Source organism: Choristoneura fumiferana, chromosome 9 (assembly GCF_025370935.1).
Source record: "Choristoneura fumiferana chromosome 9, NRCan_CFum_1, whole genome shotgun sequence".
Lineage (NCBI taxonomy): Eukaryota > Metazoa > Arthropoda > Insecta > Lepidoptera > Tortricidae > Choristoneura > Choristoneura fumiferana.
Genome location: NC_133480.1, coordinates 7793892 through 7817780, shown reverse-complemented (window position 1 = coordinate 7817780; position 23889 = coordinate 7793892). Strand labels below are relative to the sequence as shown.

The 23889-nt window shown below is 34.9% G+C and overlaps 2 protein-coding genes across 3 annotated transcripts; one reads left to right on the top strand and one right to left on the bottom strand.

The window, feature by feature from the left end:
* Positions 1 to 920: 920 nt before the first annotated feature.
* Positions 921 to 14652, top strand: LOC141431377 (uncharacterized). The gene is made up of 12 exons (XM_074092548.1): positions 921 to 1442; positions 2520 to 2676; positions 2935 to 3052; positions 3948 to 4079; positions 4497 to 4713; positions 6513 to 6664; positions 10280 to 10430; positions 10980 to 11139; positions 12191 to 12305; positions 12533 to 12664; positions 12837 to 13050; positions 14302 to 14652. The coding sequence occupies exons 1-12, from the start codon at positions 1280 to 1282 to the stop codon at positions 14448 to 14450; spliced, it is 1860 nt and encodes a 619-aa protein (XP_073948649.1). The 5' UTR covers positions 921 to 1279; the 3' UTR covers positions 14451 to 14652.
* An 18-nt stretch (positions 14653 to 14670) lies between these two features.
* On the bottom strand, positions 14671 to 17664 carry LOC141431113 (alpha-tocopherol transfer protein-like). Of its 2 annotated transcripts, none has more exons than XM_074092120.1 (6): positions 17584 to 17664; positions 16928 to 17099; positions 16559 to 16775; positions 15689 to 15875; positions 15206 to 15422; positions 14671 to 14923 (listed from the first exon to the last, which is right to left on the bottom strand). In XM_074092120.1, exons 1-6 carry the CDS (start codon positions 17593 to 17595, stop codon positions 14775 to 14777), a joined length of 954 nt encoding a protein of 317 aa, XP_073948221.1. In that variant the 5' UTR covers positions 17596 to 17664; the 3' UTR covers positions 14671 to 14774. The 2 variants fall into 2 exon arrangements, with proteins under 2 accessions (XP_073948221.1, XP_073948220.1); XM_074092119.1 differs by lacking the exon at positions 17584 to 17664 and adding an exon at positions 17419 to 17480.
* Positions 17665 to 23889: the final 6225 nt, after the last annotated feature.

Sequence of the window (23889 nt, the reverse complement as noted above, 5' to 3'; positions counted from 1 at the left end):
GGAAATCGTTTTGCTACGGTACCACGTTAACGTTGTATGGCGGAACCTTCATGAATGCTTTAATTGTTACCTGACTTTTTAACTTTGTTAATAATGCCAGAGGTAACGTTGTTTATTTACTATTGTTCTATCGAGTAATAGACTGATTCCCACCTTTTTGTCGTAGTATCAATGACTATAACATTGGAACCACCTCTAGCATGGTGTACCTAATGCTTAGTAACTTAATAAAATGATGAAAAAAAACTGTGCTTTTGTTCTGCAGTTCAGACTCTCCCAAAACTATATTATGAACTACAAAATGAAAAAAAAATAAATGTGATTTTAGCATTAAGAAAAAGTTTTTAATGAAAAGACTCGTCAAGATTGCTAACCCTTTTCCTAATGCTAATAGTAGATTGATAACCAAGGGTGGAAAGTGACCCATTTCACCCGAGATATTTCTGGTGCTCGAACGAAGTGAGAGCGCCAATAGTTCGAGGGGAAATGGGTAATTCCACCCGAGTTAGACATACTACTTTTCATTTCGACTGTGAGGAAAGTAAAATACTACAAAAAATGAGAATAATAATAAATTGAATTTACTTATATCCAACTTCCAACGGTACCTTTTCGACTGGCCACTTGCCACGACCGACTATAAAAAAAAAGCGAGTTGGTCACAACCAAGGAGTTTATATACGAAACTGGGGTTGAACGCCGAACGAAGAAGTTTGACCTATATTACTTATTTATATATTCCATCTCTTTCTTTTACATTTCACGAATGACTTCAATCTGTTTCTTAACCTATCTAAACAAAGATATGGAATATGTTCGTGACGTAATAAACATCAAATTTCTTGTTTCAAACGGATGTTCGGCGTTCAACCTCCAGTGTTGTATGTAAGCTCCTTGGTCACGACGTGCATCTGGCCATGCCGAAACGTGAAAAAAAAGTGTCATTGACGTAACTCAATTATCTTCGAGTCCAAGGCTAACCGAAAAATTTTAAAAAAAATCTTTCCACCCTATAGATGAAAACGCAAATTTCCACCCGGATGAAATGATGATGATGATGAAAATTAAACTTTCCGAACAGGAGAGATGAAAAATAAATGAAGTATAAAGAAGAAGATAGTAAAAGCGTGTTATTTAACATTTTTTCAGTGACAAAACCGTCATTACTAGTTTCAGTGATTAAATAATAAGTAAATGAAGCAAGACAGCAATTATCTCTATTTTATAAAGGCCTGTGCTGTCCCCTTACCTTTCATTCAAAGCTAATACCTCAAGAAAAATGGATCAGTTGCCATTGAATCCCGTTTTAAAATTCAATCCTAACCAATTATATGAAGTTCGAAAGTTATTTGGCCTAGAAGATAAGGATAAATTGAAGCAAGCCATTGATCAGTTCGAAGATTGGATTAAAAAGCAAAATCATTTCGATGTCACGGACTTCGGTAAAGTTTTTACTTACGCTTTCGATTTTTTTTCTAAGGATAAATTAGATAATTTCTAATACAATGTTCAGTGCCATCTAGCTCTAATTTAACATTAAGTACACTTAACTTTGAACATTTTTAAAGCGATTGAGACAAAGATAAACGTCTAAACGTAATCCTGTACTTTCGTGTGGATTTTATAATTAACGCTAGTCAAAATGTGTGTAGTCGAACAAACTAAGTCATGTACCTACCAGGTTGGAACCTTTTTGCTACTAATGTCATGTTGTCATCCCATACTTTTATTGTCAAGGAAATTATAGTGAAATTGATTATTAAAAGGTTCCACCTCGGTACATTAATCAGTTTGTTCGACTGTAGATCAATGACTCAATATTTAACACAAGTTTTTTGTTATATAAAGATAGTTTGTATTGATTAAATTAAAATATAATTTTCTGAGAAACAAAACATCTGTAACATAACGCCTGTATTTTCGAACAGACACAGCTCAGGATTTTTCAAAGCTGGAGCCAGTTAACCGTTATTGAGTCAGTGAGTTACACTTTTAGCGTTAACGGCAATTTCTCTCAGATCAGAGATGAGCTAGATAGCGAGAGAGATAGGCTAGATAGGAAGTTTATTAAAAAAAGATGGTTATTCAGTGCTATTACTAACATTCTGTGAGCATGGTGCGAGTTTCTATATTGACTAAACTTAAAATAGTTTGTTCTTGTCGTTCGGAACTCGAAATAAAATATCAGTTTTCTTTTTCTTTTTCATTCAAATCTTCGGAAAAACGAAGAAAACCGACGAGTCCCGAGCGATTTTAACTTAATGTTGTATGGTCGACCAAGAAAGTGCTTTACCAAATTTAATTACAGTTCCTACTTAAGGCTGATTTTCATATTGACTTGTGAGTGAAAATAGGCTTTGACGTTTTAAGCGCTACAAATGAGATTAAACCTTAGGGTGGTAAACCAATTTCTTGGTCGACTATACCTACTGTAGGTACGCCAAACCAAAAACTAGATCCCTTTCTGATCATTGCAAAGCCATTTAAAACATCACTGACAACTCATTTCTTTTTTTTAGATAGAGGTTTTTTAGAACGCCTCATAATCTTCTCCAAGGGGTCGCTAGAACGGGCAAAACAACGTTTGGATAAAATGTGCACGTTCCGAAAACTGTTGCCGGAATTCATGGCAAATGTTGACGTCAAAAATGAGTTCCATGATTTTCTCGACATGTCGTTAGTATAAACATGTTCATATAATACTAGTGTTTATCCGCGGAATTGCACGTGTATACCATCAGAAGCAGCAGGTGAATTGAAATTCTGAGTTTTCACTGAATGCCCAAGGGAATTCCCAAACATTATATCGTGGTCTTCATTGACGTTGAATCACGCCACATTTCATTACTCTAAGCCGAGCAGTTAAGATTGCAAGATTTTATCCAGATCCTGTGGGAATATCGGAATAAAATACGGAATCTATTTTTTTTCCAGACACGCATGTATTTTGCCTACACCTACTAAAGAAAACTGTAGGGTCTTCTACTGTTCATTAAATGTCAAAGACCACATTGGATTCGAAGTATTAAATTTCTATAGATACTTTGTAGCGGTAAGTAATTTTCATTACAGTCTAACTATTTAGTCTATTTTGGTTTAAATTAATTAATATGGAAAAGATTCCACTAAAACTAAGTGGAACAAACCACAAAACTTATTGTCATGGTGGTTACATCCGCCAAAAGTGCTATTTATACGGGTACAATTTGTTTCTTGTGGCTCTTTGTTCTTGAAAATGATGGGCTTTTCGAAAATGCTGCTGGTAGTATAAAAACCGGGCAAGTACAAGTCGGACTCGCGCACCGAGGGTTCCGTACACATTTTTTTATATTTGAGTTGATTGAATGAAAGGTAAATTGCGGTTTACGATTTATGACGTATTAAAAAAAAACTACTTGCTAGATCTCGTTCAAACCAATTTTCGGTGGAAGTTTGCATGGTAATGTACATCATATTTTTTTTAGTTTTATCATTCTCTTATTTTAGAAGTTACAGGAGGGGGGACACACATTATACCACTTTGGAAGTGTCTCTCGCCCTTAGCTTAGCTTTAGAAAAAAAATAGTAGGAACCTCAATATCATTTTGGCAGACCTATCCATAGATACCCCACACGTATGAGTTTGATGAAAAAAATTTTTTTAGTTTCAGTTCTAAGTATGAGGAACCCCCAAAAATTATTGTTTTTTTTTTCTATTTTTGTGTGAAAATCTTAATGCGGTTCACAGAATACATCTACTTACCTACCAAGTTTCAACAGTATAGTTCTTATAGTTTCAGAAAATGTGGCTGTGATATACGGACGGACAGACAGACAGACATGACGAATCCATAAGGGTTTCGTCTTTTGCCATTTGGCTACGGAACCCTAAAAGTGACTTGTAAAAGAAGTACTTTGCGGCCTAATTACAGGATCAATATTCTGATTTTGTTCATTTATTTGTCTAGATTTTGCAATACAGCCTTAACCATGAATATGCTACGAGCACGGTGCTTATATCGGACGTGAAGGAATTTTCCTTGCAAATGGCGAGCAAGCTAAATCCGATAGTCGTACATAAAGGGTTCACAATCATGACAGTAAGTAAATAAAACTGTATTAAATAACTTATTTCAAACTAGCCTCTACTCGTGGCTTCGCTCACATAAATCAGAGAGAGTAGCAGAATTGAAATTCCGAGATTTAAATAAATCCTCACAGGATTTTTTTAAATTAACACTGCTTCCTTGTCTTCATCTACGTTGCATGATGAACGTCCATGCAAAATAATCTCTACATTAGCGGTAGGTCTATGTGTTAGGTACCTATATCAGAAGTCCAGCTTACATACCTCTAATTTCTCATTTATTTGACAAACAACGAACTATTTACAAACTTTATATTCAAACAAAAAAATAACTAAACAAAATAGACCCGATACAATTTAATTTTACTTACTTATGTTGTGGTGTACAATAAAAAGTCATTGTACTCGTATTGTATTGTTTTTTTTTCAGGACGCATTCGCTTTCAGACTGAAAGCCTTGCACATAATAAGCTCTTCAAAATTCGTTGACACTATCGTCCTATTTTACAAGCAACTTTTGAGTGCTAAACTGGCTAAGAGAATTCATGTTCACACATCGTACGAGTCACTCTATCAACACATAGACAAATCCATTTTACCAGTCGATATTGGTGGCGAATATAATAGAACATGCAAAGAAATTACTGGTTAGTATAATTTATTTAGTTTATGTAAATAATATGTAACTTAAAACTATTTTCGTTTTTATTTAGAGTCGGACTTGTATAATATTAAGGGCAACATAATTTAAGAGACGACAAATATAAGTTTGTACTGCATAGTATTTCTATGAAAAACAAGTTATTTTTTTCATTTTATATTTTAAGGGTTGGTTAAGGCAATCAAAGAAGTTTATTCCACTTAATATCATCATTATCAACGGCTCGTATCAGTCCACTATTGGACTTGACCTCTTCTATGGCATGGTAAACGTTGTCCATGGGAATTGTTGATTCAAAACGTTGTCTTTCCTTTGGCTCTGAACACTTTCTGCCAATTGCTTTAATAATTATGCAAACATTTTTGTCAAACACATTACAAAAAAGTGAGTGGAGAGCCTTGGGGGAGGCCTATGTCCAGCAGTGGACGTCTTTTGACGGATATGATAATGTTAATGATGTCATTAAATAAATAACAGGTGTGTTCACTTATTTATAACTAACCGACCTACTAGAATATTCTGGAATATTTTTAAAAAACCTTGTCACATCATTTTCTCAGAATATTCATTATGCATTTTTTTTAAACGAATTTTTTTTATCGTCGTTTGGAATTAAACCCCGCATAAACCCTAGTCAAAAACGTTGGTAAGCAAGCGGATTACTAATAAAAACAAATAATATTCACTATGCGGTTTCTAGTTCTTCCGCAAGATCTTTCTTTGTTTACTTGTCATTAAAGTTGATGATAATTAATCATTATAACCTTCTTTATTGTCTTATTCTCAATATCAAAGACAAGGAAAATAGTAGTACATTGTTAATTGCATTCAATGTAATTTTACAACAAACAAAGCATTGTTTTCCGAGCACTATATTTATATCGTCTGGTACATTACAATTACAAGTAATTGTAGTACTTTTATTCTTGTGTATATTGATGGTCTTACATTTTTAATAATAAAACTGGGCAAGAGCTGCGCTGTGTAGAATTCCGTAATATTATTTGGTAAATATCCAAAATAAAAGTCTGTTACACTACTTATTGATAAATTTTATGTGAAAGGTAATTGTGACGAGATGACGCCTAAAATACATCAATGAGGGGTGAAACAGGCCTATAAGATTCGAACGACTATTACTCGTTAGCCTACTAAGCTGCGATAGTTTTACTTTTAAATTCGTTATTATGTAACTAGTAAAGGGAGGGAAACTTGGTTCTTAAACAAAAATGTGCACTTTACAGATTAATATTTTGCAAACGCATCTGTAAATCGAATACTCATATAAACTACAAATTCTAAAAGACCTATCCAACAATATCTTAGATTTAGAAAAAAATACATACCTACATCCTAACTTTACGTTTAAGGGAACCACCACTAACCAATTTCATTTTGCTTCTTTGCTTCTTACTATACTTATGCCAAATTACACCTTTTCTGTTATTTTCTTTTCCGTCTCTAAGTTAATTTAGGCCTCAGATGGACAGTCACTGTCTTAGATATTTCGGAGCGACCAAGGTAGGTGGTCAAAAAGATTGATACCTACATGAACTCTAATACCTTAATAATAGAGTGCACGTACCGATAGTTTTGACCACCTTGGCCGCTCCGAAATATCTGATAGCGACTGGACCTACGGAGAGATAAGTGAAAGCCTTGTAAGATTACGGAACTCTAAAAAAAATACAGTAGTTCTTCTCAAGTACAATGCAAATTAAATTAAAGATTTTTTTACGAGTATGAAATATTGTCCATGAATTATGGAAAGGTTTTTTTTTTCAGATGATTTTTATAAGGAATTGTGTTCGGATTCACACATAGATTGTATGAAGTTTATGGAAAAGGCAACTACTAACGAATCTCGGAGGCTGACTAGCACATTCAATGATCAATATTATGCTATGCCTGGGTCCTTCAGGACTTTATGCGTGGACTAAATCTGTAAAATAAGTAATTTTTGAGAAAAAAAAATTAAAAATATCAACGCAAAGAAGAAAGGTCAACTCTCAGTATAATGGTGAAACAAAAATCATAGGAATGATAAGAAACGGGTTTGATTATTAGCACAACTAATGTTACTTATCTGTTTTTTAATGTGTTTTAGTAAATAACTAATTTGGAAGAAAAATGTCGAACCCTTAAACTGTAAAAATAAATATGTAGGTAGGTAGTACAATCGAAAGGTAAACTTAATCTGATTTAGTTAATTATGCTTAGACATGGCTGAAATTAATTATAATTAGTTAATAGTTAGAAATAACGGTAACTTAGCAATGCTTGAATACAGGATTTTGGTTTCAGCATTTTGTATAATTTTCTATTTCTGGGTTAGCAATGTTTGTTTTTGTGTGTGCGTTTAGATTTTGTACATTCTCTATTAAATTATTTATGAATGAACATTTTACGATAAATAAACTCATGATTGGAATGTTTTCTTTTTATTCAACCCAACTGTATTTTTGTTATTACCGACCGGATAGCCCAGTGGTTAGAGAACCTGACTACGAAGCTTGAGGTCCCGGGTTCGATCCGCGGTCGGTGCAGATATTTGTATGAATAATACGAGTATTAGCTCTCGAGTCTTGGGTGTTTAATATGTACATAAGTATAATATATTTATCTTTATAAGTATGTTTATCCGTTGCCTAGTTAGTACCCACAGTCCACAGTACAAGCTTTGCTTAGTTTGGGACTACATAGGTCCATTGGTGTAAAATTGTCCCATGATATTTTTTTTATATTAATTACTTGTTGTAACTGTATTCTTATCCATCACGACACTTAATTTTGTTAATTGCTGATAATTTTCTGCTATGTCGAATATAATGTACCTACCTTACCTACTTAAATATTATTTCAGAAGAAAAAACCCTCATTGGGTTGTGTTCACGCTTTTCAATTGTGTTTGTTTCTTAATTTTGTGCATTAAAAAGTTTGCAGTATCAGAGCGGAAAAATTCAACAAGAAAGAAACACTATCTAACGACCTTGACAATGTAGTCGTCAATATAAAGGTCACATAATTTGTGTACGAGTAGTTTTATCGCTCGGTTGATACCACGTGAACTTCAAAGTCCAGTCAAGTTCAGGGATGGCGATGAATGACTCGCAAAACATCTTTTATGCGACGTCATAGTCAGGTTATTAGTGTATTTATAAAAGAATGACATGTTGACCAATAAAGGTTTGCCATCCTTGAGGCCTTAATCTAACACACTTGGAATTACAATCGTTCACCTCTTTCTGTCACACGGTTTAAGACGAGGGTAGGAATCAATACGGCCTCTGAGACCATATTCCTAACGTTTCTGACGCTCGCGATCGCAGTCAAATGACAGATTTCACATGTATACCAAAAATGACATTTGATTGCGATCGGGAGCATCAGAAACGTTAGACAATACGGCCTCTGATTTGAGTATCGCAATAGGTATTAAAAATAAGCTTTTAGTTAGAACATAGCAGAGGTAACAAAAACTCAGAAGTTACTTTGTAGAAGCCCATGTTAATGAACTGCACTATGTTTACTTTGCTCCTCCGCTGTCTCCAGCGGAGCAAAGCGATTATGTTAGCGGAGAAGGAAAAACATTGTAGTCGGAGAATAATTATCATTAAAATTAATATTGTTCAAGTGAAAAAGCCCAAACATCACATACTTTTTGAGACAAGCATGAAATGGAATAAATCTGATTTGTACCTATAATTTACCTTATGAAAAAATAACCGCAATCTTATAGGGGCAATTCTTTTCCTTAACGAAAAGGTTGGTGCGATAATTTAACAGAACTGGTTTACGAAACTAGTTTGATACAACTCTGTATATGCACGCTTTAACGTATCTAAGAGCATATTTTAATCAAATGTAAGGTTATTGTGTTGTTAGTTGGACGTTCAAAAACTGGACTGTGTTATAAATAAAGGTACTTAAATGTTAACATTTTTCCATACTTCCTTAGACACGTAATCTAACTCGTAGTTGTCTCTCTTGGATAAATCAATATACATTATTATCTTTCGAATCACATTGACTGTTTCGATTGATCACCGCTGTATTAAAGTTACTTTAATTGTATTTTATAATTGGTTGGCTTAGCTGCTTACACCACAGCCGAGAGCACACGTCCTACCGGCCCAAGAAATAGACATGGGGAAAAGCGTTACATTTTGATATGTGACTGCGATCCCGTTCCAAAAAAGTCACAGTGAAAAGTTATCGTGACTTTGTGATACGTCACGGTCCTGTAATGGACGTATTTTTTGACACACTGTTATTTCATGCCTGTTACTCATCACCATATGATATTGTCGCGGTGCTATTAAGACCGTGTTTTTGTTACAGCGTTAACAGTCACAGCATTCCACAGTGTCGTGATTTATTAACAGAGACTGCGCTAGGCGCTAGAACAGTAGGAACGTATGTTGTTGTTTCTTTAAAAAAAAATATGGCTCTGTCCATCAGAGGACAATTTTGCCAGTGTCTAGTAGTTTTTGCCGTTGTACGGTAAAAAAATTCTAGAAAACGAAATATGAGAGGTAATGGTGGATGAACGATGACAGCCAAAATCAGGAACGTATGTGATTTTGTAACGTTGTGTTTGTGAAAAGTCACAGTGACACCTTTTGATGGCGAGTCACGGTGCACCGTGACGTTATTTATCCCCCATCTCTACCAAGAAATAGAGTCGTATCAGATATTTATGCGCGCTTTGCTGTGTCCTATATTGGTACTGGTGACTGTAAACACATTGATAAGGATAAATTATACTATTTAAGTCTCTACATTATTATATCTAATTAAGTATCCACGTGTCGTGTCTCGACTACAGTCATGCACAAGTTCATCTCAAAAAAAAGGTGCCCCTCACTGCAGTCAAAACCGGAATTTTTAGCTTCCTTGCCAGCAATAGCGTGGTGCAATGACATCTCAATTCCCATCGAGTGAGGGTTTTCCGACAAGCAAAATATCGCTAGATGGCGGTAGTATCGTGTGCTTGCGATTGGCTCATTTAGTTATTTAACCAATCACAAACACGACGCAAATGTCAAACGAACCTCACGATACTAACGCCATCTAGCAGCGATATTTCGCCTATCAGAAAACCCTCATTGCCGAATCTACAATTCTACATATCGCGGTTATGGAATTTATGGCAAAGCTTGTGTATGTACCATCAACCAAATAAGTGGTCCATCCATTTTTAAACAAATTCCTATCAAATAAATATGTCGCTTAAGTCGAACTTTCAACTTGACAGAAACATCTATTGGCATAATTGTTTTATGACATGCAAATGATTATCAACTTTAGGGTGGTAGACCACATATTTGGCTGATGGTACCAAAGACATACCAAAAAGGTTTTCTAGCGTAACGCCATTGCTAGTTAGCGTAGCACCACTAACCGCTAGGCTATTTAGGTCTTCCTAACAATAATATTTAGATTGATTGATCTGTACTTCATGATTAAAGCTAAAAAAGTAGGTACTTATTAATTATTCTCGTTAATATTTTTTTTTTTAAAGAGACTTAATATCCTTTTATTTGTTCAAGATGGAACAATTCAGTTTATTTTCGTACACTGAAGAAGAAAAGATGAGGGTACTGAAACAGCATGGTTTCACTGAAAAAAGTATGCAAGAGGAGGTGGACGCTATAATGGAATGGTTCGAGATGCAACCACATTTGGTCGAAGGAGGCATTGGTAAGTTAGAAAAAGGGATCGCCAAAGTTCGCATACTTTTCGCTAATCATACTGTAACGTTTGTCATAATTTTTTTCCCACTGAAACCTTAAATTTTTCTGAATTTTTGAAATGGTCATCCTGTAGAAAAGTGAAGTTTAGGTTAGGTTTGTTTTATAACAATTCTGAACAATTATTGGATTCAGAGAAAAAAGAGTTATGACAAACGATCATTCTGACAAACATTACATTTGGACTTTCAATAAGTATGCGAGCCGATATAGACCCGTGCAAATTGGACTCACGCATTAAGAGCAAATTTTAAGTAAGTAGCTGCCTATGTCAAAAGTACTTAACTAAAGTACTAGTCTCGAGAACTACTACTACACTATGCTATGATATGCTATGTTATACTATACTACAGTGTCTACTCGTGCCCACGTATGCTGCAATGTGATCAAAGTATCAAGGAAATTTGACAACAAAGACAATAATGATTAAGTCTCGGGTGATATTAATTATGGGTTAGAATCACAAAAGTTTAAAACATTATAATTATTTTAATTCCAGATCGGGAGTTGATAGAGAAATTAATTATCATGTCCAAAGGTTCACGTGAGAAGACGAAACGAAGGATTGACAATTTTTACAAGTACAAAGCCTTGTCGCCCGACATCGTTCAATGCAGAAAAGAGCTATTATCTAGCGACCGAGACTTCTTCACATTTTAGTAAGCTTTCACAACATTTTAAAAATAAAACATAAAAACAAAGTTATCGCATGTAATCAGCGTGGCACTGGTATAGCCTCAACTCGAGCCTTTGTCCTAACATACTTAGGATAACATCAAAATGGTTACCTAATGATTCGCCGACTATTTTTAGGCAGATTATTGATTCGCAGACAACGTTTCGTCGAGTAACGGAACGCCGATGAATTTGTACGCAGATGTATTTTTTCGCCGACTAACGTTTCGTAACTCAACCTTTAGCAGACTATTTACTTGGCATAAGAGTCAGTAAGCCGAACAACTATTCACAATAATTCGTTTAGCCTATTAATCACTACACATTCTGCACGTTTGGTCGAACAACCTTTCGCTTTTGTAACGGTTGAACTATTATTCAGTGCGCATATCAACTTTTCGTATCTTTTCGTTTCGCATGGGGACTGGCATTCAATACCGCGAATATGTGTTGATTACACTATGGCCTCATTGGCATTTTTACACGCCGTGCTGACCGCGCATTCTTTAGTTTTAAACGTATAAAGCAAGTAATAAACGTATTTTTGACCATCATTTGTATTTATTTTATATTGGAGTCTAAACAAACCAAGTCGCGATGCTAGCAGTTCGGTTCTGGCACTTCGCCGGCCGCTACCGCGGCACGCTCGCTTCGCTCGCTCGGCTCGTGCGTTGTTGGTCGCAATTCTACCTAACACTCCTCCTCGCTAACGCTCGTCGTCGCACCTAACTACATTTTGATAACAGCTAGTATATAATAGTCAACACAGTAAAATCCTACCTGTCGTTTGGCCGATTTTATCTACGCAGATTACGAAACAAACAATCTACTAAATGTAAATCTGCTTATCGCTATTCTTCCTACCGACTACTTGGCGAAACGAATAATAGGCGTAACGAAATTATACCAAACGTTGCTCGGCCAAAAGAAAAATCTGCCAATAGTTGTATGCGAAACGAAAATCTGCGTAATTAAACTCGGCGAAACGACAGGTCACCCATCAAAATACTTTTAATTTTGTTGCTTTATTTTCAGTCGTCATGCAGCAACACATAAGAAATTTGAGGACAAAAGAATCACTGTCATTCAGTTTTTCGATCCCAACCCTAGTTCTATGTCGTGCGAAGAAATCTTTAGAAACTCTTTCATAGTAAGTTATTATTTAGTTCAAAACTAAGGGGACCTATAGAAAAAAAATAGTGTATGTTGAAAAATATGCAACGCTAATTTTTTGTCAGATCTTTTCAGTTACGGTGTGTCTTATCTCTGGAAAAACTTGTTTTTCAGTTTTAACCCAACCAAAGTTTAGTTGGTCAACTACACATAGATTTGTATAATCAAGAAGTATTTACGCATCACTTATATTATTATTTATAGATTGGCGACTTACGAGTAAAATATGACTACATGCTGGGCGAAATATGGCTCATCGACTTAAAGAACATCACACTAGGTCATCTTTTGAGGCTCAACCCAATGGTTGTTCAACGAGCATCACAAATGTTCCAAGTTAGTATATGTATATTGACGATATCTTTACCAGCATGTGGTAGGACCTTAATCCATTCCGGTCGCTTTCACAATCCTGCTGCCAAGTATTCGCTAGTCGGTATTCGCTAATCGGTATTCGCTACCCAATTCAACCGGTTCAACTATTTTTACACAGTCTTTCAAATTTCAGGAGGGTTTGGCATTAAAAGTATTTGCAATTCACATTTTGAACGCCCCATCTATTGGTCAGCAAATATTGAATTTCTTCAAGAAGTTTATGAAACCAAAGTTATTGGATAGATTAGTATTGCACTCTAACCTAGAAGAACTACACAAGGCGCTGCCTAAGGAATGTTTGCCCAGAGACTACGGAGGGGAAGACTATAGTATGGAGGAGTTAAAAGGTGAAAAAATCTTGATAAGTACGGGGTGATTTTGACATAATTGGCATCACTTTGATAGTCTTAGAATTGCTGTAAAGTCAGTTTTATCCGACCGCGGTACTTAAGGGGCGATTAAAAGTCGAATATCCTTTGGCTATCGATATAATATGTAAGCTAACTGTTTAATGATCGATGAGCTTACAAATAGTATCGATTCGATACAATCGATAGTTTTCAACAGGAGGAAATGGTATGCCAACGAAACACGCTGATTAAAAAAAAATGTTCACCTGAGCATAGTTAAGTCAATTACGTTAGCCATGTTATATCAAATCGCCAGTTCTGTTAGCTCAAACTTGGCTTGACACGCTACTGCGTGTCTAGAAGTCTAGATTTTACAATGCCTTTGGAGACATCTGTCAAGTGATGGCTATGTATATTTTTTTATAAACAGCTGTCAATTATCTTACCGCTAGTCCACGTTAGGTGGTAGCACATAAGTACCGGTAAAAAATAGAGTCTCAATGATGCCGTCGTTGTAAAATTCTTATTATTTTTGTTTAAAAATTATTACTCTATCGAATAGAAGCTGCGAATAATACTTAATACTTAGACAACTTAATTGACAAATAAGATTTCAAAGTATAAATACGCATTGCCGTCGACACTGATTACAAGTACAAACTGGGACTAACTAACATTTCTTCTAATTTTTTCCATTCCATAGTTTTGAAGTTCGGAGAAATAATTTTATTGATTTGGACCATCGATAGTAAGACTTTTTCAATTCGTTTTGTAGCTCTTATTTATTGGAAAACTCTACGTGATCTAAAAAGTCTGTCGCTTAGGTGGAATTCCCCACTCGTCAAAGGTGTTATTAATATTGGCTAAATGGCTCTTTCGATAAATGTCTTCTCTGAATCACTTACCTCGAAGTGGTTAGGAAATAATAAATAAAATAGAAAAACATTTTTCATTCAACTTTAATAAAAAAGAAAGTTTCTTGTTACTGCTTTCGGCAACTGCGGCTATATGTGGAAACATTTATAATTTTCCTGTATTAGATTGGAATCTAAAAAAACTTTAGAATCTCAGTCATTATTACATGCAAGGTACACATTTTACACGCCATCTAAAGATTTGGACTACTTACATACTTTCCTTCGAAGAGGTGTTTATCCTATAAATGTACAACTCTATATAATTTTACAAAATAGTGATAATTTAATAATTTAATTATGTCTTTCATAATGGTGCTAATTATTTTTTTAGATATGTACCAGAAAGAATTTAGAACAGAAAAGACGAAGCAATACTTACTTAAAGGATGCAAGGAAATATCTGATGAGAAGAAGAGGCCTGGTGCAAACAATAATGAAGAATTCTTGGCAGGCACATTTAAAAAACTGGATTTAGATTAGTATGAACTTAGTCAAAATTAATGCATCTATTATAGTCAATAAAATAAAAAGGAGATATACATTATCATGGATTTGGTTATTATTTTGGTTAATAAGTAAGAAAAAACAATAGCCAAATGCAAAAAAAGGATTTGTATTTAAAGGGAAATTTAGGAGTTGAAATTGATAACCCTATTTTGATTTTAATAAACCATTAACTTTGTTTCATTTTATTTATTCCTGAAATTTTACAAGATTTACAATACATTTACAAATTGTTTACATACTTATCTACTATAATGTAATTAACTTTAATGAAATATCAGTACTATGAGTACTAATTACTCAATCAATATTGAGTGTCTTGAAAGAACCTTCTATCCCAAAGTTGCTCATCTTTGCTGAAATTCGTTTGGATTCGTCACTCCGAATAGAATCTTGCTCCAAAAAGTAATGTCTCCAATCGGGCGAAGAGAGTGTTCTCACCCAGGCGTCTAAAAAACATAATGCCCGTTAAAACCTTAGAAAAATCACAAATAAAAAAGCGTAGTGTATTAAGTATTAAATATCTTATTGAGTAGTTAACATCACTATCTGATTCCACGACATAACTCTACTAAAAATACTTAATATTAGCAATAAAACTAATTATACGCGGCGGTTTTGTACCAAGACATAACATTTTTTTTTTAATATAAATCTTTGATGTGCCGCCCTGTAAAGTTAGCGAAAATGAGGTACGATGATATTCCTTGCAGGTGTCGGTATTATCTCACCAGTTATTTCCTGACAAGTTACATCATCAGTTCCACCCAAGTCATTAGGAAATATATCTTCAGGAAATTCCCTCATCGCCTCCTCAAAGCTGTTGTATTGTTTAATCCTCTTCACCAATTTTGGCTTCATTAACTTCTTGAACAAGCTGAACATGAACGCTGCGTGCTTTGGCAGGTGGACTAAATGCAAACCTTTTAATTTAGCACCAATGCAGGACTGAAAGAAAGAAGATTATATTTTAGTATTTCAAATTTACCACGCGTAGGTAATTTTGACTGTTTGTCTATCTTTACAATTTTTTATCTCTTAGCTAGATTTCTCTTTGCTTTGTACTACTTCTCTATGTACTTTTAAATTTCATTTATGTTCAATAAAGAGTACATACGTACACATGTGAGTGAGTTAATCATGAATTCAGTCACCTTTTTCTTTAATATTTAAAGAAATGTTTTTTTATGGATTCAAACGTAATAGCTACTTACAGTGACATAAAATACGATCTTTGATATTAGCACGGGAGTCAGCTGCGTTGCCAGTTGAATGGTTATGTTCTCAAAATCTAAGATAAATTGTTCTCCCATAACTGTGTCATTCCACAGTCTGTAGTCAGCAATCATAAATATTACTTTTATTAGCAGTATCACTGATTTTCCGTCGCAGTTTTTCATCCTAAAGATCGAAAAAGAAGTCTTCAAAGTTACGATACATGTTTCAATTTGGTTCAATTAGGGTTCAATGGTATTTTGCAAAGAAAACAAGTGGTAGATGTACTTAAATATCATGTAAATGTAAGAAACTTTATTACAATAGGTACAGTACAGTTAACTAAACCAGTAAAAACTACCAAGAGCGTGTCGGGCCACGCCCTTAGCAGGTTTAAGGGAAATATTAACTATTGCTGTGTGTACCTATGTACTTTTGTAAGGAGAAAATAAATGATTTTACAACGATTTTATGACGTTAACTTCCAGTCTACAATTTTTCTTTTAATTAAGCTACATGTAGTATTGCTGTGAATTTTACTACATACTTTTAACAGACAATTAACTAACAAAAATTAACAGTTTATAGCGTAATATTTCGCAAATACATCCCTGAACCCCATAATAATTTTCATAAAACTTCGCCATATTTTTATAAGACAAGGAAAACAATCATCCCCATTATATGAGGAGTATTTTTTCAAATTTGAAACTATTCATCAACTCTATTATCAACTGTCGGTCATAACAGTTTCTAGCTCTCTAATGCCAACCGAAGCAACTGAAAGTAATAAGGAAGGCCTGTGTTCAACAGTGGACGTCCTACCCTATGGCTGATAAGATGATGGTGATGATAATGAAGATTCTTACTTGAATATGGTAATCCTGTGCTTTTCTGGAGTTTTTCGCGGTAGTACGATCCAGTATCCGCTCTTCAAATATTGGTTTAGTTCAGACATCAGCGGATCCCTGTTGCTTAACAAATCAACCATACTATTTCTTGCAGTGAAATAATTATCTATTTTTTCCTTCACTTTTTGTAAACTAAACTTTCTCATAATCAAAAGTCTGGTCACTAATTGATCATCTGAAAAGAAAAATATATTTTAATTGAAAAGAAATACTTTCACAAAACCTTATTCATGAACACCGTAAGTCGAGAGGCCACACGTCAAACCATGAGTCAAAAAAAATATCCGAGGCAGTTATAATCAATTGTGCAAACAAAAAGAAACTTACGTAATTGTGCATCTGGTAAATGTGGCTGTCTATTATACCAGTCTTGTATATTACGGAGCATTTCTGACAAACGTTCAGGCTCAATATTATGATCTTTCAACATCGTTCGCAACGAGTGTTCATCGGAATTTAATAGCAATTTAGAGTTAATGGCCAACTCAGCATTCGTTTTCTGAAAGGCAATGGAGATTTTTAATAATATCTTTAAAAATATACTCTGGTATGGTATGTTGCTAAAGTAAAAAATATAATCTAGCAATCCAGCTGACTATATATTTTACAAACTTCCAATTCTGAATTAAGACGTCCCTACCAAACACACACTCAAACACTTTGTTAACTTTCATTCTATTTCATTATAATATTGATTAACGCTTTTTTTATTAGGTACTTTACTTGCATTTGGAGGAATCTAGCAATTAAATTTTAATTCCAGGATTTAATTAAATTCTCATGACTCATTGTCATCAATTAACAGTAAAACATATTACTTTAGATCCAAACCGCCTTAACATTACGGTCGCGACGTGACACACAAACTTTTCCATTTAAGTATAGTATTAGTAGAATGTCTATATTTAAAATTAAGCCTTTTGTTTACTGATTTTCAGTAGAAATTACTATGAAAATAATACAGATAACATCAAACAACTTACGATGTCGTACATTGTAAATTATCAAGTTGACGTGCCACTGAGAGATGCAAGTGAATCTGATATGTTGAGAATTAATATTAAAATGTGTACAGACGAAGCCAATATTACTAAAAGGTAACATGTATATATGAATAAACAAAATCGTATAGATCTGGGAAAGAAGTGATTGTAACTACATTATTTGGGTATAATGGAAATATATGAAAATAATTAGAGTAGTAGAAGATATGTCATATAAGGATGTTCAGGAGGCAGCTTTAAGTAGCGAGAAGTGGAGAGCAATTTCATCGGCTACACCGACAAGACTGTAACTATTAAATAAGAAGAAGAAGAGTAGAAGACCTCATGGGTTTCATTTAAACAAAGAATTACACCAGTATGAGATCATAATAAGCTTAATTTTAACATTAGAGTTGATAATGTTGTAGAGTAAGAAAATAATTAGAGCAGTGTTAGACCTTAAATTTGCTTAATTTTAACGCTGATATTTTCATCGTCACTGAAGTGGAGAATTTGTGAAGGATGAAAAGATTTAGATCAGTAAAAAACACAGCTGATTTTTTTAACACAGCCCCATTTAGACGATGCGTGAAACTTACATGTAAGTTTCACTACACTGCGGTATTTGTTTGATCAACTGAACTGAATGCATTGTCCCTCAATAGTCGGCAATGTAGCGCAAATCCCATGCAAGTTCTTGCATCGTCTCTACTGTAAGTGTTTGACACGAGAAACATCTTAAAAGAGTTCACGTTAACGTCTTCATTGGGTACCTACTTTGAGTGAATTGGCACAACCAAAAGAGATAAAGAAAAGCCCTGACTCACTAACTGACTCATCTACGTCCGGCCCGAGGTATTTGACATAGAAAGCTAAATTTTGCTTAGATGCTTTATGGTGTACTAAAAATATTTAATAGATGATTCTATATCATATTAAAATTGTTTATCTGTCTGTCTCTTTGTGGCATCGTTGCTGATGCGGGTTCTTTTATGTGAAAGCAAGCTTTGATGTGTGAAAACTGTTTTTGAAATACTGAACTATGATGCCGATTATTAAAAACTTAGTGATTTTAGAGTTTGAAATGACAATATTGGAGGTTTTCAACTTTCCTAAATTAGTTACTTCACAATACTCTCAAGAAGTTTTGTAAGGCAAAGCCACGGGATGAGCTTGTAAGTATTTATGACCCCAAGTGCTTTTGTAGGCGAATGTCTAAAGTAAATGAGGCATCAACACACTGTTTACCGGCTAAGCGTGCAGTTAACGTTAATGTGCGTTATTCTATGTCACGAACAATACAACGTGTAATTCTAACTAATTCGACATTTCTACCCAATAATCACGTGTAAATAGGTGGTGTAATGTTGTTGGATAGTAGTTATTTTAGGAGATATACTCCACCCAGGTAATAGGCCCTGTAAAGGGTCTGTCCAAATCAGTACCATGATCTTATGGGTGAAAAACTTAAGTACTTAAATTACCTGTTATTGAAGTCATTTTTCAAATATGGAACGTCGACTTATTTAAGTATAGATAGGACACGCTACTACTACCATTCACTTAAGGCTTTATTTATTTATTTATTCAGAAACAAACATTCTCATAAAGCTATACACATGTATTAAAAATAGTACATTACTGCAGAGGCCATAAAGTAAGGGACTGATGGACGAGTTTGGGGTAGACGGCCGAGTCGTAAACGAGGCCGAATAAAACGAGTCCATCCATCCATCATCCATCCATCCATCCATCGCATCGCATCGCATCGCAATATCGCAAATGCTTACAGAGTCTAGTGGTGGTTGGCTGTTTGTAATTTTTCCTTTATCAGTTTAATGTTAGTAAGCAAATTTAAAAAGTCAGAGCAGCGGACAAAAATGGATTTCATACATTCCTTATGGCCTAGGCCAAGAAATAATGTAGGGAGCCATAAATGAAAAACTTCATGTCTCCATTTCGTGATATTAACGCATACATTTCCGAGCATGTTTGAGAAAAACATTTTTATGAAATCTGGACTTACAATTTCCTAAAGAAAATATTGAAACCTTACATTTGAACTACGTAAAACCTATAATATGAATGAAGTATGTGAATCCGAACATCCTCTTCCTGGTTTCCTGAAGCTGTTCTATAAATTATTATGGGAACCCGAATAAACTTTTTTTTTCTGAGCGGAGCCTTATTTATTTCGCTTATTCCTTCAGTTGTCCGTGATAATGTCAACAATGCAGTACCGATGAGGCGTGCCCGTTTGTGAGTTACGGCTTTAAGGGTTTTCTTTGTGTCTGAACAATGACCCCTTAAACTCTTACACATTAAATTAATTTCTTCCATTTGAAGGGTTCCGTATCTAAAAAGGGAATTAAAACTTGAAAAAAAAAACAATTCTAGGTATTTTGACGATTGGATGGCTAAGTGGTTAGAGCACCTGACTACGAAGCTTGAGGTTTCGGGTTCGAATCCCGGCCGGTGCAGATATTTGTATGAATAATACGAATGTTTATTCTCGGGTCTTGGATGTTTAATATGTATTTAAGTATGTATTTATCTATATAAGTATGTTTATCCGTTGCCTAGTGTCCATAGTACTAGCTTTGCTTAGTTTGGTTAGGTCAATTGGTGTCAAGTGTTCCATGATATTTTTATTTTTAGGTTTTTTGCTGACTGTACAGCCGCAATCAGATATTTTGACACGGACTAGGTGGTCAAAAACATCGGCACATGCACGTTATTATTGATGTATTAGAATTTTCATGTTTCAATATTTTTAATCACCTTGGCCGCTCTGAAATATCTGATGGCAACTGTACTTGCATTGTCGTCCAATTTTCATAATTGTGTACACGGCACAAATGTCCAACGATCATCAAATCGAAGAAAAAAAATTGTTTTATAGAAATGTTTGACATACAAAATAATTTTTTCTTCCCTTTAAATTTGTCCAAAACCATCGGTGCGCAACTGCGATTCACGCATCCCGTATGTATAGTTTATATCTAAATTATGAAATAAAATAGCTTTAGAACACCCGCATTTTGTGAAGAGGCCAGTTTCCAGCAGCGCGATATAAATAGACCGGATTTTAAAAAAACTACATATTCAAGATACAATGGCAAAAACTGCCAGAAGATACTATTTAAATTAATAGGATGACATTTTTGAACGAGACTTGTCGGGCAAAAACGAGAAAAATAGCATCGAAGCGGGCCGAAATGCATCTAGATTCTAGCTAGACAGAAGACGCTTGCCGTAAGTAATTGAATTTCATCTTTAGGATTCCGTATCCAGAGGATCAAACCAGAACAATATTTAATGATCTCACAAATTCGTCCCGCTGTCTTTTTGTCGATAGGCTGCTCTGGCTGCTTTTTTATGACGCTCTATTTATGACTGATGTAACAGCAAATAATATCAATTTATATATTTAAAAATCAAAAATGGTTCTCGGCTCATACCAAAAAAGCGTGTTTTTACCCGACTTCCCGGAGGAGGTTGGTTAAAATTACAACGGGAAGCACGATAAGTATTACAAAGTTGCCCGGGCAATAACCAACTATTAAATTTCAATTGAGAGATTTATTTATTCCTTATTTTTTGTTCTCACCAAAAATAAAGGATTTTTGGTCAGAACTTACACAAAAATATTCGCGAACTTTGTCCCTTCTGTGGAGTTATTTAGCGGGAAAATACCACTCGCGCTTGACTTTTTTTTATTTTTTTTTTTGACTGGATGGCAAACGAGCAAGTGGGTCTCCTGATGGTATGAGATCACCACCGCCCATTGACACCTGCAACACCAGGGAGATTGCAGATGCGTTGCCAACCTATAGGCCTAAGATTTCCTTCATTCTCACGTTCTTCTTTCTTCATTCTTCATTACCTTGATAAATTATTGAAATATATTTCGCGATACCTAGTACAACAATATAAGTATAGGGAACAAAAAAATATTTATTAATTTTTACCTCCTGAGTCCAAAGTCTCCTACAGATGTACTACTTACTCGTACTACGTACGTAGTACGCACGTATTACCACTATAGTCCATTCGCGTTAAGAAAATAGTGACTCATCGTTGTCACTCAGCTTAGCCACGCCCCTTGACCAATTAGAACATAGTAAATTAGAAAGCCGTGTTCACATTGACCATTTGAAGTAAGCCCTTCAGACAGTACAGACGTGTCTTTTGTCAATTTTAAAAATGGATACCTCACCTGTTCATATTTAGTTGACGAAACCGCCAAAGCAAATGGCATTGACATCCTCCGCCTACCATCGTACCATTGTAAACTCAATCCAAAAGAGTTGGTTTGGGCTCAAATAAAAAATTATATTGCTGTCAATAACTCCACATTTAAACTTAAAGACGTAGAAAAGCTGTTTTACGACGGAATAGTAACAATAGACTAACAAATGGAAGAAATGCTGTGAGCACGTGGTCAGTGAAGAAAAAACATGTGGGACTTAGACGATGTTATGGAACTCGCGGAACAGAATTCTTTTATTATAAATGTGAATGAAACTTCTGACGATTTTGAATAATTTTTAAAATAATTACGTAATATTTATATTTGAAAATAATGTGTAATAATAAGACTGCTTTTATGAAATAAATAGTTCCATTTTGAACCCCAGTATGAATACGGCTTTAGTCTGCAGTCACTATTTTCTTAACGTGAATAGACTATAGAGGTAGGTGTACGTGCGAGGGTCAGCTTTGTAATTTTGGATATTATTTCAACATCTCTAAAAAATTTCATTTAATGATCAATTTGAGACAAGTACATTCGGCCGTTATTTTTATTGTTAATTTGATCCTTATAAAGTACGCGACAGCTCACAAGATTAACACACACACACACACACACACACACACACACACACACACACACATACACACTTTAAAACTTTCATTGTGTCGAAGTAGAGAATTTCGTTCCTGTACGCGAATACAAATTCACTCCGCACTTACCTTTATTGAACACCAACACATATTAAACAGTAGGTACAGATTATAAGATGATAAGCAATAGGCGGCCTTATCGCTTCAGAGCGATATCTTCCAGGCAGCCTGGAAATACTAAATTGACGGCACATTGATAAATGTTTTTCAGAAATGTCATTTGGAAATGTCAAATTATTTAAATACCCCCATCATGAGACGTCATGTCCGATACACGAATTTAACGATTTAACTTTGAGGATCCAGAAATTGTCTCATCATCATCATCATCATCCCAGCCTATATACGTCCCACTGCTGGGCACAGGCCTCCTCTCTGAACAAGAGGGCTTGGGCCATAGTTCCCACGCGGCCCAGTGCGGATTGAACTTCACACGCACCATTGAATTGCTTCGCAGGTTGTGCAGTTTCCTACGATGTTTTCCTTCACCGCAAAGCTCGTGGAAAATTTCAAATGTAATTCCGCACATGAATTTCGAAAAACTCAGAGGTGCGAGCCGGGGTTTGAACCCACGACCCTCTGTTTGAGAGGCGATAGGTCAAACCACTAGGCCACCACGGCTTATTTAGAAATTGTCTAAATTTAAGTTATTTTAATATGTTACAAAACGAAAGTCTCAGTTATGCGAGTAGAATCGAAACTTGGATTTAAAGTCCACTGACTAGAGACACCTGTGTAAAATAGATATAAGAATGTATAGTTTTTATAACTACTTTTCTGAGAAACCAAACCACACAAATACGAATAAATATTTATTCGTAGCACCAATATATAATGGTGGGGCCCTGTAACAGGAGCAAAAAATTAAACCACAGCTTCCGGACTTCATCCTGAGCTAACTTATTCTACAACTTTTGAAAATAACTTTTATTGTGATTTTTTATTGTTTTTTTTATTGTGATTGCTAAATCTGTCATTTTGTTACGTGACAGGCGATGTCATTTAGGCTATTGGATGCCGTACATTCAAAATAGCATTTAATTTGTTTGGAATACTTAACTTTTGAAAGTTGCATGATTAACGTAGTTCCAATTGAGTTGCAGAACCTGGGGTTTAATTTTTTGCTCCTGTTACAGGGCCCACCCAGTATATGGAATGGATTTATAACAATGGGGAATGGATAAAAATTTTAGACGCGCTTGAAACTTTTTTATCGATAGGAATAACCTTCCTGATTAACAGAAAAAAATATCAGATTTTCAAGTAGCATCAATTAATTTAACAAAATGATGAGCACGTCTCAAGAAAATAAGAAAAAATACCCAATGACGCTAACACTAAATATTGTCCTTTTTTGTACGTGACCAGCATGAAATATATACTAAAGTAGTGTGCAAA

Bases quoted from the DNA above. Each gene is read 5' to 3' on its own strand.
- LOC141431377 (XM_074092548.1), top strand. From the start codon at position 1,280: ATGGATCAGTTGCCATTGAATCCCGTTTTAAAATTCAATCCTAACCAA. The intron at 4,080-4,496 runs GTAAGTAAATAA...TTTTTTTTTCAG, and splicing joins AAGGGTTCACAATCATGACA to GACGCATTCGCTTTCAGACT. The intron at 12,306-12,532 runs GTAAGTTATTAT...TATTATTTATAG, and splicing joins TCTTTAGAAACTCTTTCATA to ATTGGCGACTTACGAGTAAA.
- LOC141431113 (XM_074092119.1), bottom strand. From the start codon at position 17,475: ATGGAAAAGTTTGTGTGTCACGTCGCGACCGTAATGTTAAGGCGGTTT. The intron at 17,100-17,418 runs GTAATATGTTTT...ATTGCCTTTCAG, and splicing joins TAAGGCGGTTTGGATCTAAA to AAAACGAATGCTGAGTTGGC. The intron at 15,876-16,558 runs GTAAGAATCTTC...TTCGATCTTTAG, and splicing joins CACAGGATTACCATATTCAA to GATGAAAAACTGCGACGGAA.